This window comes from Pollicipes pollicipes, unplaced genomic scaffold, assembly GCF_011947565.3.
Source record: "Pollicipes pollicipes isolate AB1234 unplaced genomic scaffold, Ppol_2.1 Scaffold_7261;HRSCAF=8764_pilon_pilon_pilon, whole genome shotgun sequence".
In the NCBI taxonomy this organism is placed as follows: domain Eukaryota; kingdom Metazoa; phylum Arthropoda; class Thecostraca; order Pollicipedomorpha; family Pollicipedidae; genus Pollicipes; species Pollicipes pollicipes.
This window is the reverse complement of record NW_023597054.1, coordinates 7,991,804-8,011,369: the sequence shown is the minus strand read 5'-3', so window position 1 is coordinate 8,011,369 and position 19,566 is coordinate 7,991,804. Positions and strand designations below refer to the sequence as shown.

The 19,566-nt window shown below is 50.2% G+C and overlaps 1 protein-coding gene across 1 annotated transcript; it reads right to left on the bottom strand.

Annotated features, from left to right (window-relative positions):
* Positions 1–4,263: 4,263 nt before the first annotated feature.
* Positions 4,264–19,080, bottom strand: LOC119112151 (rab GDP dissociation inhibitor alpha). The gene is made up of 9 exons (XM_037236200.1): positions 18,945–19,080; positions 10,534–10,694; positions 8,982–9,126; positions 8,295–8,518; positions 7,529–7,669; positions 7,017–7,176; positions 6,201–6,312; positions 5,681–5,825; positions 4,264–4,894 (listed from the first exon to the last, which is right to left on the bottom strand). The coding sequence occupies exons 1-9, from the start codon at positions 18,987–18,989 to the stop codon at positions 4,702–4,704; spliced, it is 1,326 nt and encodes a 441-aa protein (XP_037092095.1). The 5' UTR covers positions 18,990–19,080; the 3' UTR covers positions 4,264–4,701.
* Positions 19,081–19,566: the final 486 nt, after the last annotated feature.

Sequence of the window (19,566 nt, the reverse complement as noted above, 5' to 3'; positions counted from 1 at the left end):
CCTAACCTAACCAAACCAAACCTTATCAATTGATGCTGCTTGATGCGCAGTAATGTTGTGATCGCGCGCAGTAATGGCGCTGGTGTCGCGGCTGCTGTGTGTTTGCGGCGGTCGGATGTTCGGTATCGTAATTAGGTAAGTCCCAAGGTAAGAGTATAGACGACCTGTTTTACGATTAATTATGATATGTTCTGCCTTAAAAACAACGATGGATGTACAATGTAGCATGAGATAACTGTATGCTCAACTGTATGGTAAACAAATGCTCTTTTGCAACATGAGGTAGGAAAGTACACCCTCACCTAAGTGAAAAATAGAACAGGAATGAGTCATGAGCTGAATCAGATCCTAAATCATGTGAGCCATTCCTTAGGTGACTCAATAAATTTGAGCCAAACCCATGCCTACTGCAAACCACTACGGCCCAAAAACCATGTTCCATCATCCACACTACCCGCAAGACGATATACCCCAAGGCCGGTAGTCCAGGATATATAAATATCATACTCATCCCGTAGAAAATACTGATTTGTAAACTAGGTACAAGTGTTTCTCCGGGCACGTTCCCTTGCTTCTTGCCCACGCCCCCTGCTGACCAACAATCGGCCGACTGCGTCCTCGAAGCAACTCGCAATCAAATGAGAATTGGGATGTCAAAATGGTGAAGGTTTTCCACTCCCATAGAACGAAAAGAAATTCACGAGGTTAACCTCTAAAATAGCCTTATTTCCGATGTGGAGCCTTGGGTTACGGGACTGCGTTGTTTAATATCTATGCGTGTTAAACTCCGCCAGTTTTAGCACAAATCGGTACTAAACACGGCTCCCCTCTTAGTAAGGATCCGTATTAACAAGGCTCGAGGATGTGTTGATCCGTGCCACTGACGTCATCAAATATGGGGTGTATGACGTCATGGAGCCTTTGTGTCCAAACTACCTCCTTTCCCAAGCAGCTCATGTCGCAACTTTTCGATAGTGTTAAACGATACGGATGACACCCCTCTACCCTGGCCGACAGCAAATAATCGAGATGTTTTGTTTTTTATAAGCTGCAAACAGCATAAATTCCATGTTTTATTGTTAAGAGCACCGCAGTATCAACAAACGAAATTCTTCGTGTCTGCAGGTGCAGCTGTTGTCGCAACAATTACAAAGATGTCAACAGAAAACGTGTTGCACCGCGAACACGTCCGGCAAAGATTCTACGTAACGCCATGTCGAATATAGCATTCTTGGTTCATTGCGAATACACCCTTCGTCTGCCTTCCGAGTTTGGTCGCCTCGCTCCCTTCCGACTTCCGAGGTCCGACTAACAGAACGCGGGGCGTGCCATGCGCTACCGCTTGATTTGAAACCGCACAGTGGTCCCTCCATCCAGCCCATGCACCAGATTGTGCCATCTGTATCACCATCTGTCCGCGCGTTTTGGGGCAGCATTTTCGGGATCTCTGACACAAGGAGATAGGCGCACGGGCAGACATCGCATTGTAATCTTTTCGGAGCGACCCATGGTTTATAGAGGGAGCGGCCTACACACAGCCTCAGGAAGTTGCCTGCCTACTTGAAATCTTGGTTTCTTACGCTGCGCGAAGATACGACGCCGTTGCACTAAGCTGCCATTATGTCTGAGCAGCAAAAATTGCATTTTCCACTGCTTCGAGTACAGTTCGGATGCATCACTTTTAATGCAGAATTTACCGGAGCGGCAGGAGCGGGTGATCGAGCAGTTTTAAATTAGTTTAGGTATGCTTTTAAACCCATGAACACAACGGCTTAAATCGCGCGCGAGCACGGGTGCGCGCGATGTTCTGTGCAATGTTGAAGCGCGTTTACGAGAGCACCTTTCGGGTAGAACACCATTTCTATCCATGGTGTGAGAGCTGATAATACGCCAGCTTTCGTACTTTTATTGTCATGAGAGTCACATGTAAAATGTATGATTTTGAACGTGACACGCACATCAAGAATAATTGGCAAATTACCTTTCATCAGCCCAGTTGCCAACTACATCATGTTCAGCATGTTCCTCGCGCCAGACAAAGAGCGAAACGTCCTGAGCTCTGCCAAGGGAGGATCGAAGCAGTGAAAATGTGCGACATTGGCATACAAAGTTGCGTATTTAAGATTTAGTTCGATATTAAAACAATTGGACTGTTGATAAATGCTAATAAAACCATGACCAAATAGTCGCAGTCTCACGTCCGTCCGTATAATCGCAGTGTCTACCCGCTAAATACCAAAACATGCCCCCGCCTTGCGCGCTGTGGGCGACAAAAATCGGACGGGCGATAATTTATTTCGTGGATCTTCATTGACGTTAAACCTGTACACATTGGAAGACATACACATCGTCTGTACACATTGGAAGACTATCCCTGCCACCGTATGTGCTGTGCATCTGTGAAAAATGGTGCATACATAGGGAGTCGGACGGTCTGACACACACGCACGCACGCACACACACACACACACGCACACGCACACGCACACGCACACGCGCACGCGCACGCGCACGCGCACGCGCACGCGCACGCGCACGCGCACGCGCACGCGCACACGCACACACACACACACACACACACACACACACACACACACACACACACACACACACACACACACACACACACACACACACACACACACACACACACATATATATATATATATATATATATATATATATATATATATATATATATATATATATATCTGCTCCCCATTACTACCGCACCGTTACTCAAGAACAGGCGGCCAGGAGTACCCTTCCTTCCATCCCAGCGACGCAACAATCCGTTCGTTTACACCAAAAAAGCAGCAAATAAAGTTGCGGGACTCCCAGCTAAGAAGTGGAAACAAACGCAAAGAAAGACTAGGAGGTGGTGCAGATCCGGCAGGATACGTGTCATGCAAAAGACAAGGGCAAATCTTACAGGAGTAGGCTTTAAGTGGTCATGCCAAAGGCAGCTGACAGTCCACTTAAAAAAACACACGATAAACTAATAAAATAAATACAAGTTTGAGGTACATTTCGTCATTAAAAGGCTTTCGCTTTGAAAACTCAGTCACACCGAACATCGCCCTCGTTCTTCATCCGCGGGAGCACCACTTCATCAACATATCTGCCGTAAAAAATGATACTACGATTTTGGTTTGGTTCGCTGCAGCCCCATCGGTCAAGGTCTGACCATCTCAGGAAAATGAGATTATGAAGCGGGGTACGTGGGGGGGGGGGGGGGGAGGGCAGTGCTGTGGACATCGTCGGACGTCGCCGCTGCCGCACCTTGCCCGCAGACATCCAACTTTTGGGGTTAACAGGCTAAGCAAACCACGAAGATGTAACTGACCCTCTACGGTGATCTCACCGAGTGTTACCCGGTTGCCAGGGACGCACCACTGCCTATGTCCCAACTTGTTTAGTGGGCTCCCATGCTCCCGTCGTGGTGAATACGCGCTACTCTCCCACTATTGTGGTGAACGATCTGTAAGATGCACATCGGATGATGCTACATTCTCATGATGCAGTCAACGCGTCTGAGTCCCAAATCTAAATGACTCATATGGATCGGCCGTATTCGCAGTTGGGCTACCATAGACGAAATAAACCAAATCACCAGACGACATGCGTGTATTTCGACGATCACGTATTGTTACGAACGGTAGAGTCACTGCATGTTGCCGCGTGTATTTGTAGTGCGTATTTCTCGTCTCATCAGAAAAAGACCAGAGCATGCCTGCGCCCGGCTCCAGCCAGTCGGAGTCTACAGACGGGTGATGTAGAGTCGCTCGCTGTTCAAACAGCCGGGCAGAACGGCGCCGTGAGCAGGGGCAAAGCTCGAAACGCGGCCAGTTCTCCAGCCCACAAGACGTTCGATGCGTCCCGAGGGGTTCGAGCTGCCCCAAGTCGCGCAGTGACGGACGAGGGTGAGACCATTTCAGCACGCACATCATGGAGCTCAGTCATTGCTGCTTGGCGACACAAGATAAAGAAATACATAGAAAATGTTTCTCTCAACACCGAAGTTGACTCAGCCTGTCCTAATGTGTTGTTTGATGGTTCAACATTAGTGGCGTTACACCACCCCAGTCAGCCCATCACTTAGCTGCCCAATGTTTGGTTGCGTCCAGTGCAGGTGAGGCGCTCCGTCGGTGCTGGCTGCTGCTCACGGCGGTCTCGCATCATCAGGTCGACCAACCAATGGGCGGGCAACGCTCGAGATAAGATGAAGGGTATGGCGAAGCGCAGGCTTTCGCACAGACAAACGAACCTACCGTTTTTCTTTTATTGGAATGCCAATACAGGGGCCCGTAAATCATGAGGGAAGCAACGTGACTTTAGAGCCTGACCAGTACGATATGTTGCACCCCAAAACACCCAGATAGCAATCTATGCACGAGTAATATCGATACACAGCGTGACGCGTCCGTCAGACTTACAAAAAATCACAAGCGTCCATTGATGATGCAACCGACAGAAATAATTCAATGGTCTTAGCTGATCTGCGGTGCGCAAACAAAGCAGACAGAGACAGTCGTCGGCGTCGGCGAGGTCCCGTGTCGCACAGGGCGCGGACGGGGCGCCGCCGGCCACCGTGTTGGGGAAGGTCACAGAGGCTGGGTGACGGTGACGAACGAGCCGGCCGAGAGGCGGCGCCACCGACACTGGAATGGCGCCACGGCGCGCGCGGGCGCGCGGCCGGCGCTACTGGTCGTCCTCCAGGGTGTGCGTCACCTTGGAGAAGTCGAAGTCGCAGCCGAAGCCGCGCCGGAAGATGTCCAGCACGTCCAGGCAGGTGGTCTCGAAGTGGCTGGTGGCGTCGTACGAGCTGGAGATGAAGACCTGCGAGTCGGTGCCGTCGTCGGTCGGCACGTAGTGGTCAGACACCGTCAGGAACCTGGCCAGGCGGGGGAACGCGGTCAGACCGGCGGTGGCGAGGCCACCTCAGGCGGCGGTCAGCAGGGGCGCGGCGGGCCGGGCCGCGGCGGCTCCTCCTCCCGGGCACCCACTCTGGTCACATCAAGCGAACTTAACCCGCGGTCCGCTAATGCATTTGCAGATGAGCTTTGAGCACAAATCCTTCTGGTGACAGACAGCACTTCACATCCCTCTGCATCTCCTGGGTCCGTGGAGACTCAGAATTCTATTGACCTACCCCCCCCCCCCCTCGCTCGGATCTCAGAATGTATTGGAACGATCTGCTCGCAAGTCTTCTCAAGCGAATTTCAAATCTGCCAATCTACTTGAACACATCGCTACCCCCGTCACCTGAGGACGTCAATCCTGCCAATTACACTTTCTGCGCCGAACTATTATTAGTTCCACATTGACAACCGACAACAAAAATGCATTGAATTCCTGTAGCATGGCACCGACAGCTAAAAGGATTGCTATTTTAAGATACATGTAAGACAAGGTTCGGAGGTCGCCAAGTCTCAAGGCTTTCTGGGAGCCTCTGACGGACGTTTTCAACCCCTCATAGATATAGTGCTAAACCAGCTTAACTCAAAGAGCTCGGTGTGTCAGCCAGACTAAAACTCCGCAATTTTCAGAATGGCATTCACCGCCGTGTGTTTCGACTTAACAAAATCTTAATCGCAAAAGAATACAACAAAATCGCGCTCATTCCTGCCGGCTCCAGTGCGCGAAGGCGGCCAGGCCCCGATACGAGGAGAACGCGTACTTCCGCTTGACGGGTCCCAGCAGGTCCAGGCCTGGTTTGATCTCGGCCTCCGGGTTGTCCGTCTCGACAGTTGTGGAGACCATGGCTACGAACCAGCCCTTGGCCGCCACCTGGTGTGTATAGGACACCAGCGATATGTAGATATCTGCGGACGGACCAATCACAGCCATTAGAACAAGTGTGATTCCAGTCAGCAGTCATCAGGCACGGCTGGAATCTGTGCGTGCGTGCGTGCGTGCGTGCGTGCGTGCGTGCGTGCGTGCGTGCGTGCGTGCGTGCGTGCGCGCGTGTGTGTGCGTGTGTGTGCGTGCGTGTGTGTGTGTGTGTGTGTAGGTGACAATGTGAAGGCAGGACTCACAATCAAACCCGCGACCCCTGCGCGATGACGTCAAAGAAACAAACAAACAGCAGACAAATATTTGTGGGCGGCGTGCAACAACAAAGGCGCGGCCGGCACCGCGAGCGGCGTATTTTCGGCGGTGGTCTGGCGTCCGGAGCAGGGGCGGCCGGCCGGACCTACCAGAGTTCCGGTTGACCTGCTTCTGCGGTATGATGATCTGGGTCGAGAGCGCGTCCTTGGTGTTGGGGATCGGATGGTCCATCAGACAGATGCAGCGCACCACCTGGCCCGACTGCAACGGACAAGACACCCAAGCCCCGCTCAGACGGACGGACGGACGGATGGACGGACGGACGGACGGACGGACGGTCGGCAGCGCGCGCCGAGCGGCCGCTCCTCAGCTCGCTGGCTGGGGCGCAGGTGGCAGGCAGCGGCCAGCGCGGGAGCTGACACGTGACTTCCCAGGGACGGCTAGTGCCGGCAGAATAAGCAGCATCCACACGGACAAAGGAACAGCGAACTTAATCAATCGCCTCAGGGAACAGCGTTTAGCTCAGTAGCCTGCATGAGACCCGCCATTTTCTTCGTGCGGTAAGGCGGTAGACGCCGACGCCATCAACAAGGACCTCAAACGATAATGAGCCAATGAGGTTCAAGAAAAGGATGAGCATCTTTGCACAAACTTGTGACCAACTCATCATTACGTCACGTGTCCATGTCATGCCCTCCACTGCACCTATTGAGTGCCTCCCGCCAGTTCTCACCCGCTGCTTTCCATCGCCTGACATCATCTGGCACAGCAGCCGGCCCGCGATGCAGTGTGAGGAGGCTAGCCTCAGACGGAACGACCTGTCCATACGAGCCGTCCAGCCGGCGCGGGTTGAGGTTCGGTGCACCAGCGACAGATCTGTGACCTAGCGCTGATCTTATATGTAATCTGCTGACCTTGATGACTCCATCCGTCACCCGGTCTGACCTCAGTGAGCCGATGCTGACCTTGGTGACGCGGTCGGGCACGTAGCTGGGGTCGCAGTAGACCTGTTTGCAGCGGGCCACCTCGGAGCCGGAGCGGACGCCGACGGCGCGGCCGTCCTCCACCACGATCTCGTCCACTGGCTTGTCCAGCATGTACGTGCCGCCATAGATGGCCGCCAGCCTGACGGTCGCGATCGCTTCACGTCAGACAGGGAGCGGCGGAGCCAGGCGACCAGGTCGGGAACGGCGCAGTCAGGCGGCCAGACCGGGAGCGGCGCAGCCAGGCGGCCAGACCGGGAGCGGCGCAGCCAGGTGGTCAAACAAGAGGCCGGCACGCTGCCGACTGACCGGCGACGGCTGGGGTGGGCTGCATGACCCCCACAAATCGCGGCGACACTTGGGAAGCGTGATACTGCCGACGGCCCGCCAAACAATGTTATGACGGTTCGACTTCCGCACGTTGGGATCACATAGGGCACCAGCATCCTGTCCGGACCGGCAGCATCGACTCGGGGCGGGGCGGACTGACTCACCTGGCGAAGCCCTGTGGCAGCTCGCCCAGCCCGTACATGGGGTACAGGTAGGGCGACTTGCCGTAGCGGGCCAGAGACTCGCTGTAGAGTCGGATCCGCGCGATGGTGGTGCCGCAAGGCTGGCCGATGTAGTCGTCATCTCTGTAACGAACAGCCGTCAGTCGCCCGCTGTCCCGAGCCGTCACCGCGGCCGCCGATGCGCCGACATCAGCAGGTACTAATCAAAGGCGTCGCCAGCGCCGCCGGGACGCGCTAGCCGGTACGCTTGTTTTCGATGCAGACCATCTCATTCCGCTGATCAGGCTGCGACTACGCGCTGTGCGGGGAGATTGGGAGGGGGAGGGGCAGTAGGCAGCGCCTCCGCGCGGGTCCAGACGACTGAGCCGGGCCGGGCACGTACGCGGCGAACATGACACGTCAGATGACCGACACGCAGCATGGCTGGTTTTCATACACGTGGCGCCTCCTCACGACAGCGGCGTCATACGTTAGCTGACGCGGGCCCGGGTCGACACAAGTGATGACATCCCACGTGAGACGGCGACCATAGAATAAGCTTGAGAGCGCTTACGCTCGTGGATTACCCCCCGAATACCGAGCTGGGACAAACTCCATCCATTTCCGGCCCCAATCCGTAGAGCAGGGGGGACTCGTCCCCGGCTGCTGAAAACGAGCAGTGGCTAATTCATGAGTGAGGGCTGAGGCGCGCAAGCCGCGTTCCGCACCCCGGCAGCACGAGACCGTCGACGCGCGGCGACGCTCGTACCTGTGCAGCGCCAGCGCGTGGCCAGTGAAGTCGATCGTGTTCTTGTCAACGCCAAACTTCTCGAACACGGCGCTCATAGGCGACGTCTTCGGATCGAGTCCCTTCCAGGTGTTGGGGTCGTCCTCCTTGAAGTCCTGGATGTAGGCCAGCAGATTCTTGAAGCGCCGTTTTTCGAACAAGCCCATGAGGTCAGAACTGAGCGCCTCCCGCTCGTCGGCTGGCACCTGGGACCCAGGTCGCCGTTACGGCATTTGCCACAGTGGATTTTACACCAGGTGCCATATGCACCCAACGCCACTTTTGGGTCATCCGACTGAATGAAGGAAAGCACGCGAGGTGGATCTTGATTGCCCAAGCACACATGGCAAAACAACGGCGGCGCCCCCCCCCCCCCCCCCTAAGAATGTACCAACATGATGAAACACCTCAAGACCACAGGCCGCGAGACACCGCAGCGGTGTTTCGCCGGGGCAGCACCGGGTCTACGCCGCGCTGACGGTGGCCGCTGGCTGCAGGGATACCATTGTAGTGTCACGCCATCGCCCGCACAGTGGCACCACGCTTTCTGCCAGCCAGAGGGCTGTTCAGAGGGAGCTCCGAATCACGTGATCCCGCTGGGCTCCGGATCCCCCTGGCGCGCGTCAGGCAACAAGCCTAAGGCGCCAGTCAGCCGGCGGCGCCGAGCACCTTGGAGATCTTGGCGCCCTTGTAGACATAGCTGCCCTCGACCGACTTGAACTCGAGGTAGCGCGTGACGCCCGTGTGGATCAGGAGCTTCACCAGCTGGCCGTTCGCCATCAGAAACTTGGGGACCAGATCCACGTTCCAGTCCCTGGAGACAAAACGATAACGCATGGGGAAAAAACAGCACACGACTAATCCCCGTTTCAATGATCGCTTCACACTCGGTGGCTTACTAATGCCGCGTTTGCCTGGTGTGCAGCCTTCGACGGAGACAGTGGGGCAATGGGCAACTGGCCAATCCTGATCACGGCAGATTGGGTTTTTGTTCTGATTGCGGGTCATACTACAGCTTTCTCGAAGCCATGCAATAACTCCTACGTGCCTTCGCGACCAGCTGCCTATTCCCCGCCTGGTTCGCGAGGGGTCGACTTCCACATAACGCCACGACACCACACCGACAACTGAACTGACGGGAGCACAACGCGGTATATACACGAGACGTGCTCCTTTTTGGTAACCACGGACAGCTGCAGCAAAGCTTGGTTCCCGAATAAGCTAGCACCAGATGCGTGCATTGATCAAGGAAAGACTCGCTGCGGTGCCACTGGGTCACGAATACGCACAAGTGTTCGCCAGCACCCCAGCCGAAGGTCTCGCTTGTTACCGACGGAAAATCGGTGCGGAATGTAAAACGCCACGGTAAACAGCGCTAGCCGGGCAGAAAGGCCGCAGACGGCGCCGGCGGCCCCGGCCGGTGCGGTGGGAGTGTCCTGATCACGTGACCGCAGCAGTGACGGCGAGCGGCGGTGCGAGACGTGGCCCGGGCGGCAGCTGGCGCCGCGCGTGTCCGTGTGGGTCGACATCAGACCAGCGGTCACCGAGCTGCCGTCCTAGGCAGCGCCCCAGTGCAAAACAGAACCGGGCGTGGTTGGAAAGCCTGTGGCTGGTCACTGCAGGGCCTGGTCCGATATTTTTCGGCCATTCAGCATAACCAAACCCCACTGCAGAGCTTGCGACGTCCTCTCAGTGACGTCCGTGTACTGCATGACGACAACGCCACCGGCGGAACACAGCAGTCCTTCGCTCTAAGCAGCACGTCTCTACACCAAACGTGCCCCTCTTCTTCGTTCACATGGTTAACCGTTAGATAATGCGAGTCTACCCCCTGCCAACCGTCCATGACCCCGGTTACTCTCCATTTCCAACGCGCGAAACCCTCTTACAAGGGCATCCGTCTGATCTGTGCGGGCCAAGTCCTCCCACCTTCCATGTCCGTCTGAGCTGTGCGGGCCAGGTCCTCGCACCTTCCATGTCCGTCTGAGCTGTGCGGGCCAGGTCCTCTCACCTGTCATGTCCGTCTGACCCACCCGGGCCAGGTCCTCTCACCTACCATGTCCGTCTGACCCACCCGGGCCAGGTCCTCTTACCTGCCATGTCCGTATGACCCACCCGGGCCAGGTCCTCCCACCTGCCATGTCCATCTGACTCACCAGGGCCAGGTCCCCTCACCTGCCGAATCCGTTTGCCCTGCCTGGGCAGGGCCCTATTCCCTCACCTGCCGCGACCGTACGACTCATCCGGCTTGGGCAGGCCGAACTTGTCAAACATCTCCTCCAGCGGGGTGATGGAGGCTGACTCGGCGCCATAGTACTTGTTGCGGTCGATGTGCAGCACCTTCTTGCCCGAGACGGAGAGTAGGCCTGACAGGATGCACTCCTGTAGGATGTGGCCGCCGCGTCAGGCCTCGTGCAGCGTTCGCCGATCGTCCGATCAGCTCAGGGCAACGCTGGCATCTAAGCTGACAGACACCCAGCAGCCTCAATACCTAAGTGGTCCAACATTCCGCCAATCGGGTGGTAAGGTGCGGAATGACGACATGTTTCCTTCTGTCGCAGCCCCGGCCCCGGGCTCCCTATCTGTTACTCCTCCCCTTGCTTATGATCGCCAATCAGCACCGAACCGGGCGCCTGGGGCTAGGCCAATCGGCCGGGCCGGTCATATATCAGCGTTCGGCGTGGTCCTGAAATTGTTCCTACTTGGGTGTGGGGATGATGTCACAATCCACTAGGGGGTGGAAAGGGATATCATTGCTGGCATGTGCAACGCCACAAAAATGGGTCGCAACATAAAACATTTGACTGCTTACTTCTGTTCTCCATCCCATCCTCTCTTTTAGGTCCCGATCACCGCATGCCGGTTTGGTATCCTAACCGAGTACAGGCATTTCCTAATTCTAGACACCCTCAGCATTCACTGTCCACTGAAGACTATATTTCATTGTGTGACTGTTACTCGTGATCATAACTCATGTTTACATTGTTTGAAATGGTAGAAAATACATGTCAGGTGCGCGTGATCTTTAAAAGTTTTTCTCAGTCTAGACATAAAGAATAAATGACACACCGGCACAGTCCCGTGCACGGTGTCCCGGTCCCGGCACGATCACGGCTCAGCAGGCTAATTTTTTACCAGCATATCGAGCTGGGGAAACTGCGTCTACAAACTGGTTTTCTCATTCATGATATGCACAACGAGCAAGATGCATCCACTGGGCGTCTCTCGACGCACAACAAACCCTGAACTCATGGCGAATGTACCGCACTGTGGCATACATCCCGCACTTGGGCCGTGTCAAGATTAAAACTGCCCGATCACAACTCAGCAAACTCAGGAAAAAATGGGAAACCGAATGAACCAAAACCGTGCCAAAAATTCAGGCACAATTAACCTGATGATTTTTGGGAGGCGCATCCCTACCAACGATAAAGTAGTGACAAAGAAGCACCACGCGAGCCGTCAGTGTCAGCAGGCTATTGTCAGACGCCAGCAGTCTATAAATATCTGATCTGGTTCAGCGCGTTGGTGGGATTCTGCTACCGTCTTCGGGTATCTGTCATTGTTTGGCGAACGGCAGCACACTTTGGGCAGAACTGAGAACCACGTAACTCTCACCTTGATTCGCGCATTTCTAATAGCACGGACTAATGAAGCGATACGACCGCTATCGTTTTCAAACTAAAAAACAGGGAGCTTTGCGGAAAAGGTACGGCACATTGGCATGTACGGGATCTCACGATTGCAATAAGTCTTATGTGGATAGGTTGAGAATAGGCCCCGATAATCCAGGTCAAAGGTCAAGTTTTGGTATAGTTACAATTTCTTTGGCTTTACATGCCCATATGTATAGGACCATGCTCGTCCTTATCGTCTAGTTCTGAGCACAACAGTATGTTTTTTATATACTTGTGAGCATATGCGGTCCGCGACATCGTCGGATGCTGGCCGCCGCCCACCACGGCCGTGAACCGCTGTGCAGCGTTCTTTAAAAAAGACATTGTAACTAAAAAAAACAAAACATAAATGCAAAGGGCACGTTTTTGGTGTCAAAACACGCACAAAAGATGCCCCAAGACGACTGAGAATTTCGGCGCAATTGCACAATGTACCGGAGATGTGCACCAAGAAAAACCAAGAGGCACGCATGCCCCCCCCCCCCCTTAATAACATGTTCACGCATTAAAAAAATAGTTCAGTAAAAAAAAAGTCACGCGATAACCCATTATTTCTACTTCCTCGGACAACCATGTGGTGAACACGTCTTATTTCATCGACAGTTCTGTGCCGCCCCCACCACCTCCCCAGGCCTGGCATAAAAGGGAATGCAAATATTGACGAGACCTTTCTTCAGACCAGTTACTTAAGAAAACTTCCTCATCGATAGAGCATTTGAGAAAAGTGTTGCTCCGAGCCTGGTCCATTGGTGAAAATATACATTGGTGTGACTTCTTAGGGGAGAAGGGAGGAGGTGAGTGCACTGGGGGTGCCGCTTCACTGCTACAGTCAGGCTTAGATCACGCTAAATTAGTTGGGCACTTTTACATCAATCTCGAACAATTAATAAAGAGTGACTTGGCAATCCTGCTACCAAAATCATCAAAATGATTATTAGGTTTGGATGCACATTATCAAATTGCAGGTGGCATGATGTGATGTGTTTTAATTGAGCCAGCGCACTTCATTTTAAGTAGGTACACTAACATATATCGTACTGGCCTCCAAGTTTGCCCCTATTGCCCCATGTAGGGCCAGTGAAGATACAGAACACATACACCTAGAACTATGAGTGCAACCAATGGGAGGATATGTCGCGTAATTGTCATGAAATTGGAATTTGCTTGTTCGGGGAATGCACATATTTCATAGTTTTCTCGCAGAAAATACTATTTTTGTCAGGTTGCACCCATCAGATTCTAGCAGTTAACATCCCCAATCACGATGTTCTCACTTCCATCGCAGATACATGGTTACTAAGACCATATGAAGCGATACAAAAAGCGTTTTCCATGGTCACAGTGGCTATCCGACATCTATGGCAAGGCTTTCCTTATTTGGCATCAGTATAAACATACGGAAAATCCAGCGATGTCATTCAGAAACCTTCCACTACAGGCCCTCAGGTGCGATAACAAACAGCAACACAGTAACGTAAATAGCCACTGGGCGCCTGTCTGGGTGCCACACCCACGCGCCGCGACTCAGGTATCAGACAGGTGAATGGAGGTGGGGCACAAACAAAAGTATTACCTTGCATCTCCTCCCCACCTTCCCTGATGACCAATCGCAGTCATTGTGGAAACAGCTCATGAAGTTCGTGCAGCAAAAAAAATCACCCGCACATTCGGATTCCAAATGGGGATGCTGAAATAGAACAGTGCTCCACATAGGGGCCAATATATCATAGGTCCTTGAACGGAAATCAAATATTTTAAGTTCAAAATGTTGTGCAGCATGACGCAGTCTCAAATTGAATTTCTAGGCGAAAATTAAAAGTGTGGGCATTATCAAATTTACAGTGGGCATCGGCATCCGTTGGAGACAGTGCGTTTACTACTCGGATTCTTCTGCAAGATGTCCATGGAAAAGAAACGAACGTGGCCGTAAACCGCCGCTCAAGTAGTTTAACGTGCCGGGAGTAATTATTTTCGTACTTAGGTATGCCCTGGAAGACGAAAACTCCCAACGGAAGTAACTGATATTAATTGTCTAGTTGGAACAGTCCTGGACAAATGATGATAAAGGTTTGACACCATGAAAAAATCGTAATTTTGAACCATTTCATGACTGAAAAATAGAGGCGCCTGCAATTTGAGGACAAAACTTCAAAATTTCCGAAAGCCGTGATGCAAGGCACAAGGCCAGTTTTCTAAATAAGAAAACCTAAGGAGGGGTGAAGTGTGCGTTTTCGTCATTATTCTGTCCCTCATTTTTGGTGGAGAGTCGATATTCCAGCCAAAAGGAATGTTTGATGAACATTTGAACAAACATGAACAAAAAATGAACATTTGAAGATATTGAGGAAAGCATTACATATGATGAAATGAGCTCACTTACCACTATCGGTATACTTTTACGTGGAAAGGACTGCTATGGACAACACAACTTCTCTTTTTAGTAAATATGCCACTCAAAACGTCATTGAAACGTCAGCGTACCTCGCATATTGACTGAGAGCCGATCGACGGCCATTATATCTGGAAATCAAGTTCAACAATGCCAGATATGAACAACTCGACAATCATACTTTTAACCTTGATCACCACAGGAACAATGGCATGCCAATATTTGAATGTCATTAGGACGCCACGGATGTCCAAGCGACCTTCAAATGGTCTGTACGAGGTGTCTCCACATCTTCGTGGTCGTATATGGTAGAAACTAGAGTTGTAGGTCTTGAGAAGGGCAGGGCTGTCAACTACCTCGTATGATTTTCAAAACAGCTAGTTCGGTTCAAAACCCCACACAAATGTGGAACACTTCCTTGAATCTGAAAGCAATCTGGCAGCATCATCTCGTTAGCGTTACAATTGCCATGCACTGAAGTCAAATACACGCTGTTCATAACCCATCGGAAGTGACTCCAGGTCCGTTAAGTTGAAAAAAGGTGCCTTGCATCAATGCATCAAAAACAAACTTCTGAGGACAGACTTATCTGAAGGTCGGGGAAGGCCGAGAGGTGGACAGGAATCGTGCGAATAGTGGGGTTTTCATCGTGCAAATCGTGTCATCGTGTCATCACTGGGTTTTACATAATTAAGACAGTGGTGACATATCATTGATCATAGCAGCTGACATGAACGAAGCCTTCGAAAGCGCCGACCACGGCGTTCGTGGTATAAGGGCTGCCTCGCCGGACAGAGTCAGGTTATCAGAGGTGTAAGTGCGACCCCCCTCTCCCCCCTACCCGTCACACATGGCGTACCATGGGGATCGATAGCCGGACCGGTCCTGTTCAGTCGTCTGACCAGCGACTTGCCGTGCTATCAGCCCAGCCGTCGAGTCATTATGTATCAGTGTTGGAAAACTTGACGTTTCCTGGTATAAGGTATACCAGATTTTGTACTCCAGGATTGTGACTAGGTAAAATGAAATATTTTGTACTCCATCAGATGTAACAAACAGCTTTTGCAAAACCCATTTTACCTCTTTGTGTCAGGACAAAATAGAACCATAAGGTGCAACAGCTCGAGACTTGCTGCTTCCATCAGGAGCCATGTATTGATATTTCCAAGAGCAAAAATCTTGCACCCACCAGATTAAGATGTCCAATAGCAAGCCGCCTGTGTTGCCACCTAGGTATATTATTAACCATGTGTGGAGATGTGAAAAATAAAGTGTGTGAATGTTGAATGGAATCACCTTTGAACAATACTGGGAAATGACAAACGAGTACCAGAATCATAGGTCTGTAGGTCTGGTCTGTAGATTAGCAAAGTTCTTACTTCCTATGCCCTATGCTGACCAACTCAAACTTGAACATAACCTACCACTGACGACAAACCGCATTAATTGCCAAGGATGAAACGAACAGTCATAGAAAACCACACGCCCAATCACCTACCACAGGCGGACGCCTACTCACGCAACACCACTGTGGTATGACAATGTAAATACGAGAATCACTCGCAATTCCGCGTCGGAAACGTCTCAACTATTCAGCGGCTTGCGCCCACCTACCAGCTCAGGTTGGAGGTTGAACATAGCAAAACTCTCCAATTGCTTTTAATGACTTGCCTCCTTGTGACTGATTTGTCAAGAGCATAAATATTCTGCTCGCACCCATGCCTTGAACAGATTTGCAAACCTTTGGAGGGCAGCTGTATAGAGATGGGCACCACGATCCTGAAGACGGACTTATTTGTACTCATCCAGAACCACCATGTGGTTGGATTTTTGGCCACTTCCTGGTATCCGGAGTAAAAAAAAATGTTACCGCACTCGCGGATTTCAACCAAGTTCAATTTCTCACTTAAGGGTGTGAAATTAAAGCTGGTAATTCAGGCTTTACAAAAATATCCTTTAAAGTCAAAAAATGTTGCTATAAATAGCCAAAAAACTGTTCAGAGACAGACAACTCGCTCAAGCAAAAACACCAGGATGCCAGAGTAACATGAACCCATAACTTTGACCTGACAAATTAAGGAGAAAGGGTTTATTAGGACAAAGACATCAATAAATTGCAACATAAATTATCATGTTTTGCAATGATATCAGTTAAAGCGCATCAAAATATATTAATACTCTGCATTAGCCGCTGGAGTCAGTGGAGTGACTAACTCTGATCCCTTTTGACCGGCCCGCACGGGTCTGTCAGGCATTGTACTTTCGCTGGCTCGGTAAATCGATTAAGAGTGCTGCCTGTATCTATTGTTCGGATGGGACGTGCAGGGCCTCGTGTGTTAACTGGGAGTTGAAAGGTGGAGTGCATGAGTGCTTAGCTGTTTTTAAAACCAGTTAGCTGGTGGAGCGTGAGTAGCATGACCGTGGTGGAGCGTGAGTAGCGTGATCATGGTGGAACATGAGTAGGTGGCCATCTGTGGCATGTTCATTTGCATTTTTTGTGTACCACTTTTCTCTAGCTGTGCAGTATCATACCCACCCCCCACTTCGGAGGGTGTGTAAGCCCCATGTGTAGCCACCCTCCATTTTGGAGAGTGTATAGGCCTGATGCATAATTTCTCTCCATTTTGGAGGGTGTATGCACAGATCCTCTCATAAATTGCAAACCCATGTATATGCACATGTGTTGCATAATACTGGGTATGAGACTGCATCATTTCAGTGTGTCATGTTTAATACTGATGTTTCCTTTCATTTAAAATATTTTTACATGAATTGCTGCATATTACAAGTGGCACTTTTGTTGAGTACCATCCATCATACTGTTATCTCTCAAAGATGAGCTAAAAAAAAAACTGTAATGACCTGCAGCACTTGGATAATTTTGTACTTCACTATAGAAAATTTGTACTCTGCTACCAGGATTTTTTTTTGAAATTTCCAACACTGATTCCCAACACTGGCCAATTATGCCACAAATATGGTGTACTGCCAGAGTAAACAGGGGTGTCAGATAAGTCATGTCCCTGGTTCTGCCCAAAACTGACAATGAACAGATTCTCTCACAAGGCTAGGACTTTGGATCCATACCTAGTCCACACATGGTATTCTAAATACAGCTGCCTATAGATTTCATTGAATCCATCCTTGGTCCCAAAACAAGATTTTTGCTGCTGTGCAGTGAGCACAGCATAAAGGTGCTCTCTGAACCTTGGTGGACATGACATTATAGCAAGAACAAAATTTGTCTGGAACTGGCTACATTGTACTACTACTTAGCAGCACAGTATCCATAAAAGAAACTAAAGATCATGCTTGCATCATATTACCTACAATTTGAAATGATCATGACTTCCCCAAAAGTAACAGACTACTGACAAGAGTGAAACAAAAAAGTCTATATATAGCATGACAAATAAAGCTGCGTGGCTGATACTGAACACTGATAGAACTAGCTAACTACACACACTAAATTGTAACAATGTCTTAAGGGTATCAGTTAAGGGCATCAGTTAAGCAACAGAAAGTACTGACAGAGTGAAACAAAAAAGCATATATATATATACATATATATATATATATATATATATATATATATATATATATATATATATACACATATAACATGACAGATAAAGCTGCATGGCTGATACTGAACATTGACAGAACCAGCCAAATACAGAGAACAAATTGTAACAATGTTTTAAGGTTATCAGTTAGATTTCAGAAGTGTTAAAGCTAATCAATCCAGTGCATTACTGATCCTGCTCTGCCAGGCAATGCTAATTTGCAAAGCTGATAAGAAATATTGATTGAAGTTTGCTGAATCTATGCTATCACCCATTTGGAGGCCCTTGCATTTACTGTAAATTCCTATGCAGATTTTGGAATTGGTCATCCTTTTCAATCCATGTAGAATACTTTTCATACATCAGTACAGAATAAGTTATGAGTGGCAGGGGAGGGAGCAGGGTGGAAACAGGAAATATTTACTTCAGTAAAACGGCCCGGGGTAAAAGATGTCCGCAATCATTTACACAATCAAATGTTAGTTTTGCCTCAGTCCTTTTTACTCTATGCTTCAATGCCATCACAACACAACCATCACAGCCAGGTACAGGTAGGCAAACAAGATATAGACCTGCTGCATTCACACTTCCTTTCTCAAGCATGTTCATGAGTATTGATATATAAGCAACCAAATAAATTATACAGCAGTTTTTAAAATTCTGAAATTTACCTTCAATTCCAAAATTAAGAGCTAAAGTCATTCTAAAACATCAAAATCTACCCTGATCCAGCCAATTCCAACAACTGGGCACACAAGTACTTCAAACGCTGAACTACATGACACAATGCATCAGACATAACAAAGTGCACAAGCGAACGAAAATCAAGCAAAATTCATGCGTCACCAAACACCAGACATATGTTCAATTTAAAACAAATACGGAGTGCACGACGTGCAATCTTTTTAGCATGATCAACCATAAAGTTCCCTGCCGAACAGAAGGCATATTAGGCGCATCAAGCGGCGCCAATGGAAAGGATGCTTGTCGTATCACATACCTTGAGACCCGTTCCCAAAACAATCGCGTCATACTCTTCATCCATGATTACTAAATCTGACAGTAAACACTCAGAAAATATTGTCCCAGCCCACCTCTCTCCTGACTAACCACCGCAGCCGCCCCTCCCCCGTCAACAGATTTCTTGTGTTGAAAAAATGTGATTCACTGCCTCATATGAAACTAGCATTTTTCTGTAAACTTCAGGCGCTCAGAGTAAATTCATCTGCATCAGAATGAGTCCAGTATTTGAAAAATCCAGTGAAAAAAAATGATTGCTCCGGTTCAACATCACAAGATGAATATTCCTCTTAATATCGCCTTAAACTACCTTACCAAGCTTCCAAGGTCATAGCCAGGGCAATAGAACATTGGACGCGTGTAAATCGACTCACGAGTGCATCTACAAAGAACAGTTCCTCTGCTTAAATCCACTACGAAGTGGATTTACACAGAATGCCACTCCTTTGTAAATCGACTCAGATCTGAGTTGATCTACACATAAACGCACTGTTGGGTAAATCCAGTTGTGAGTAGATCTACACAAGTGTGGCTTCAGGAGCAAATCGACCCAGATCTGAGTGGATTTACACAGGACCGCCATTCTGTGTATATACACTCCG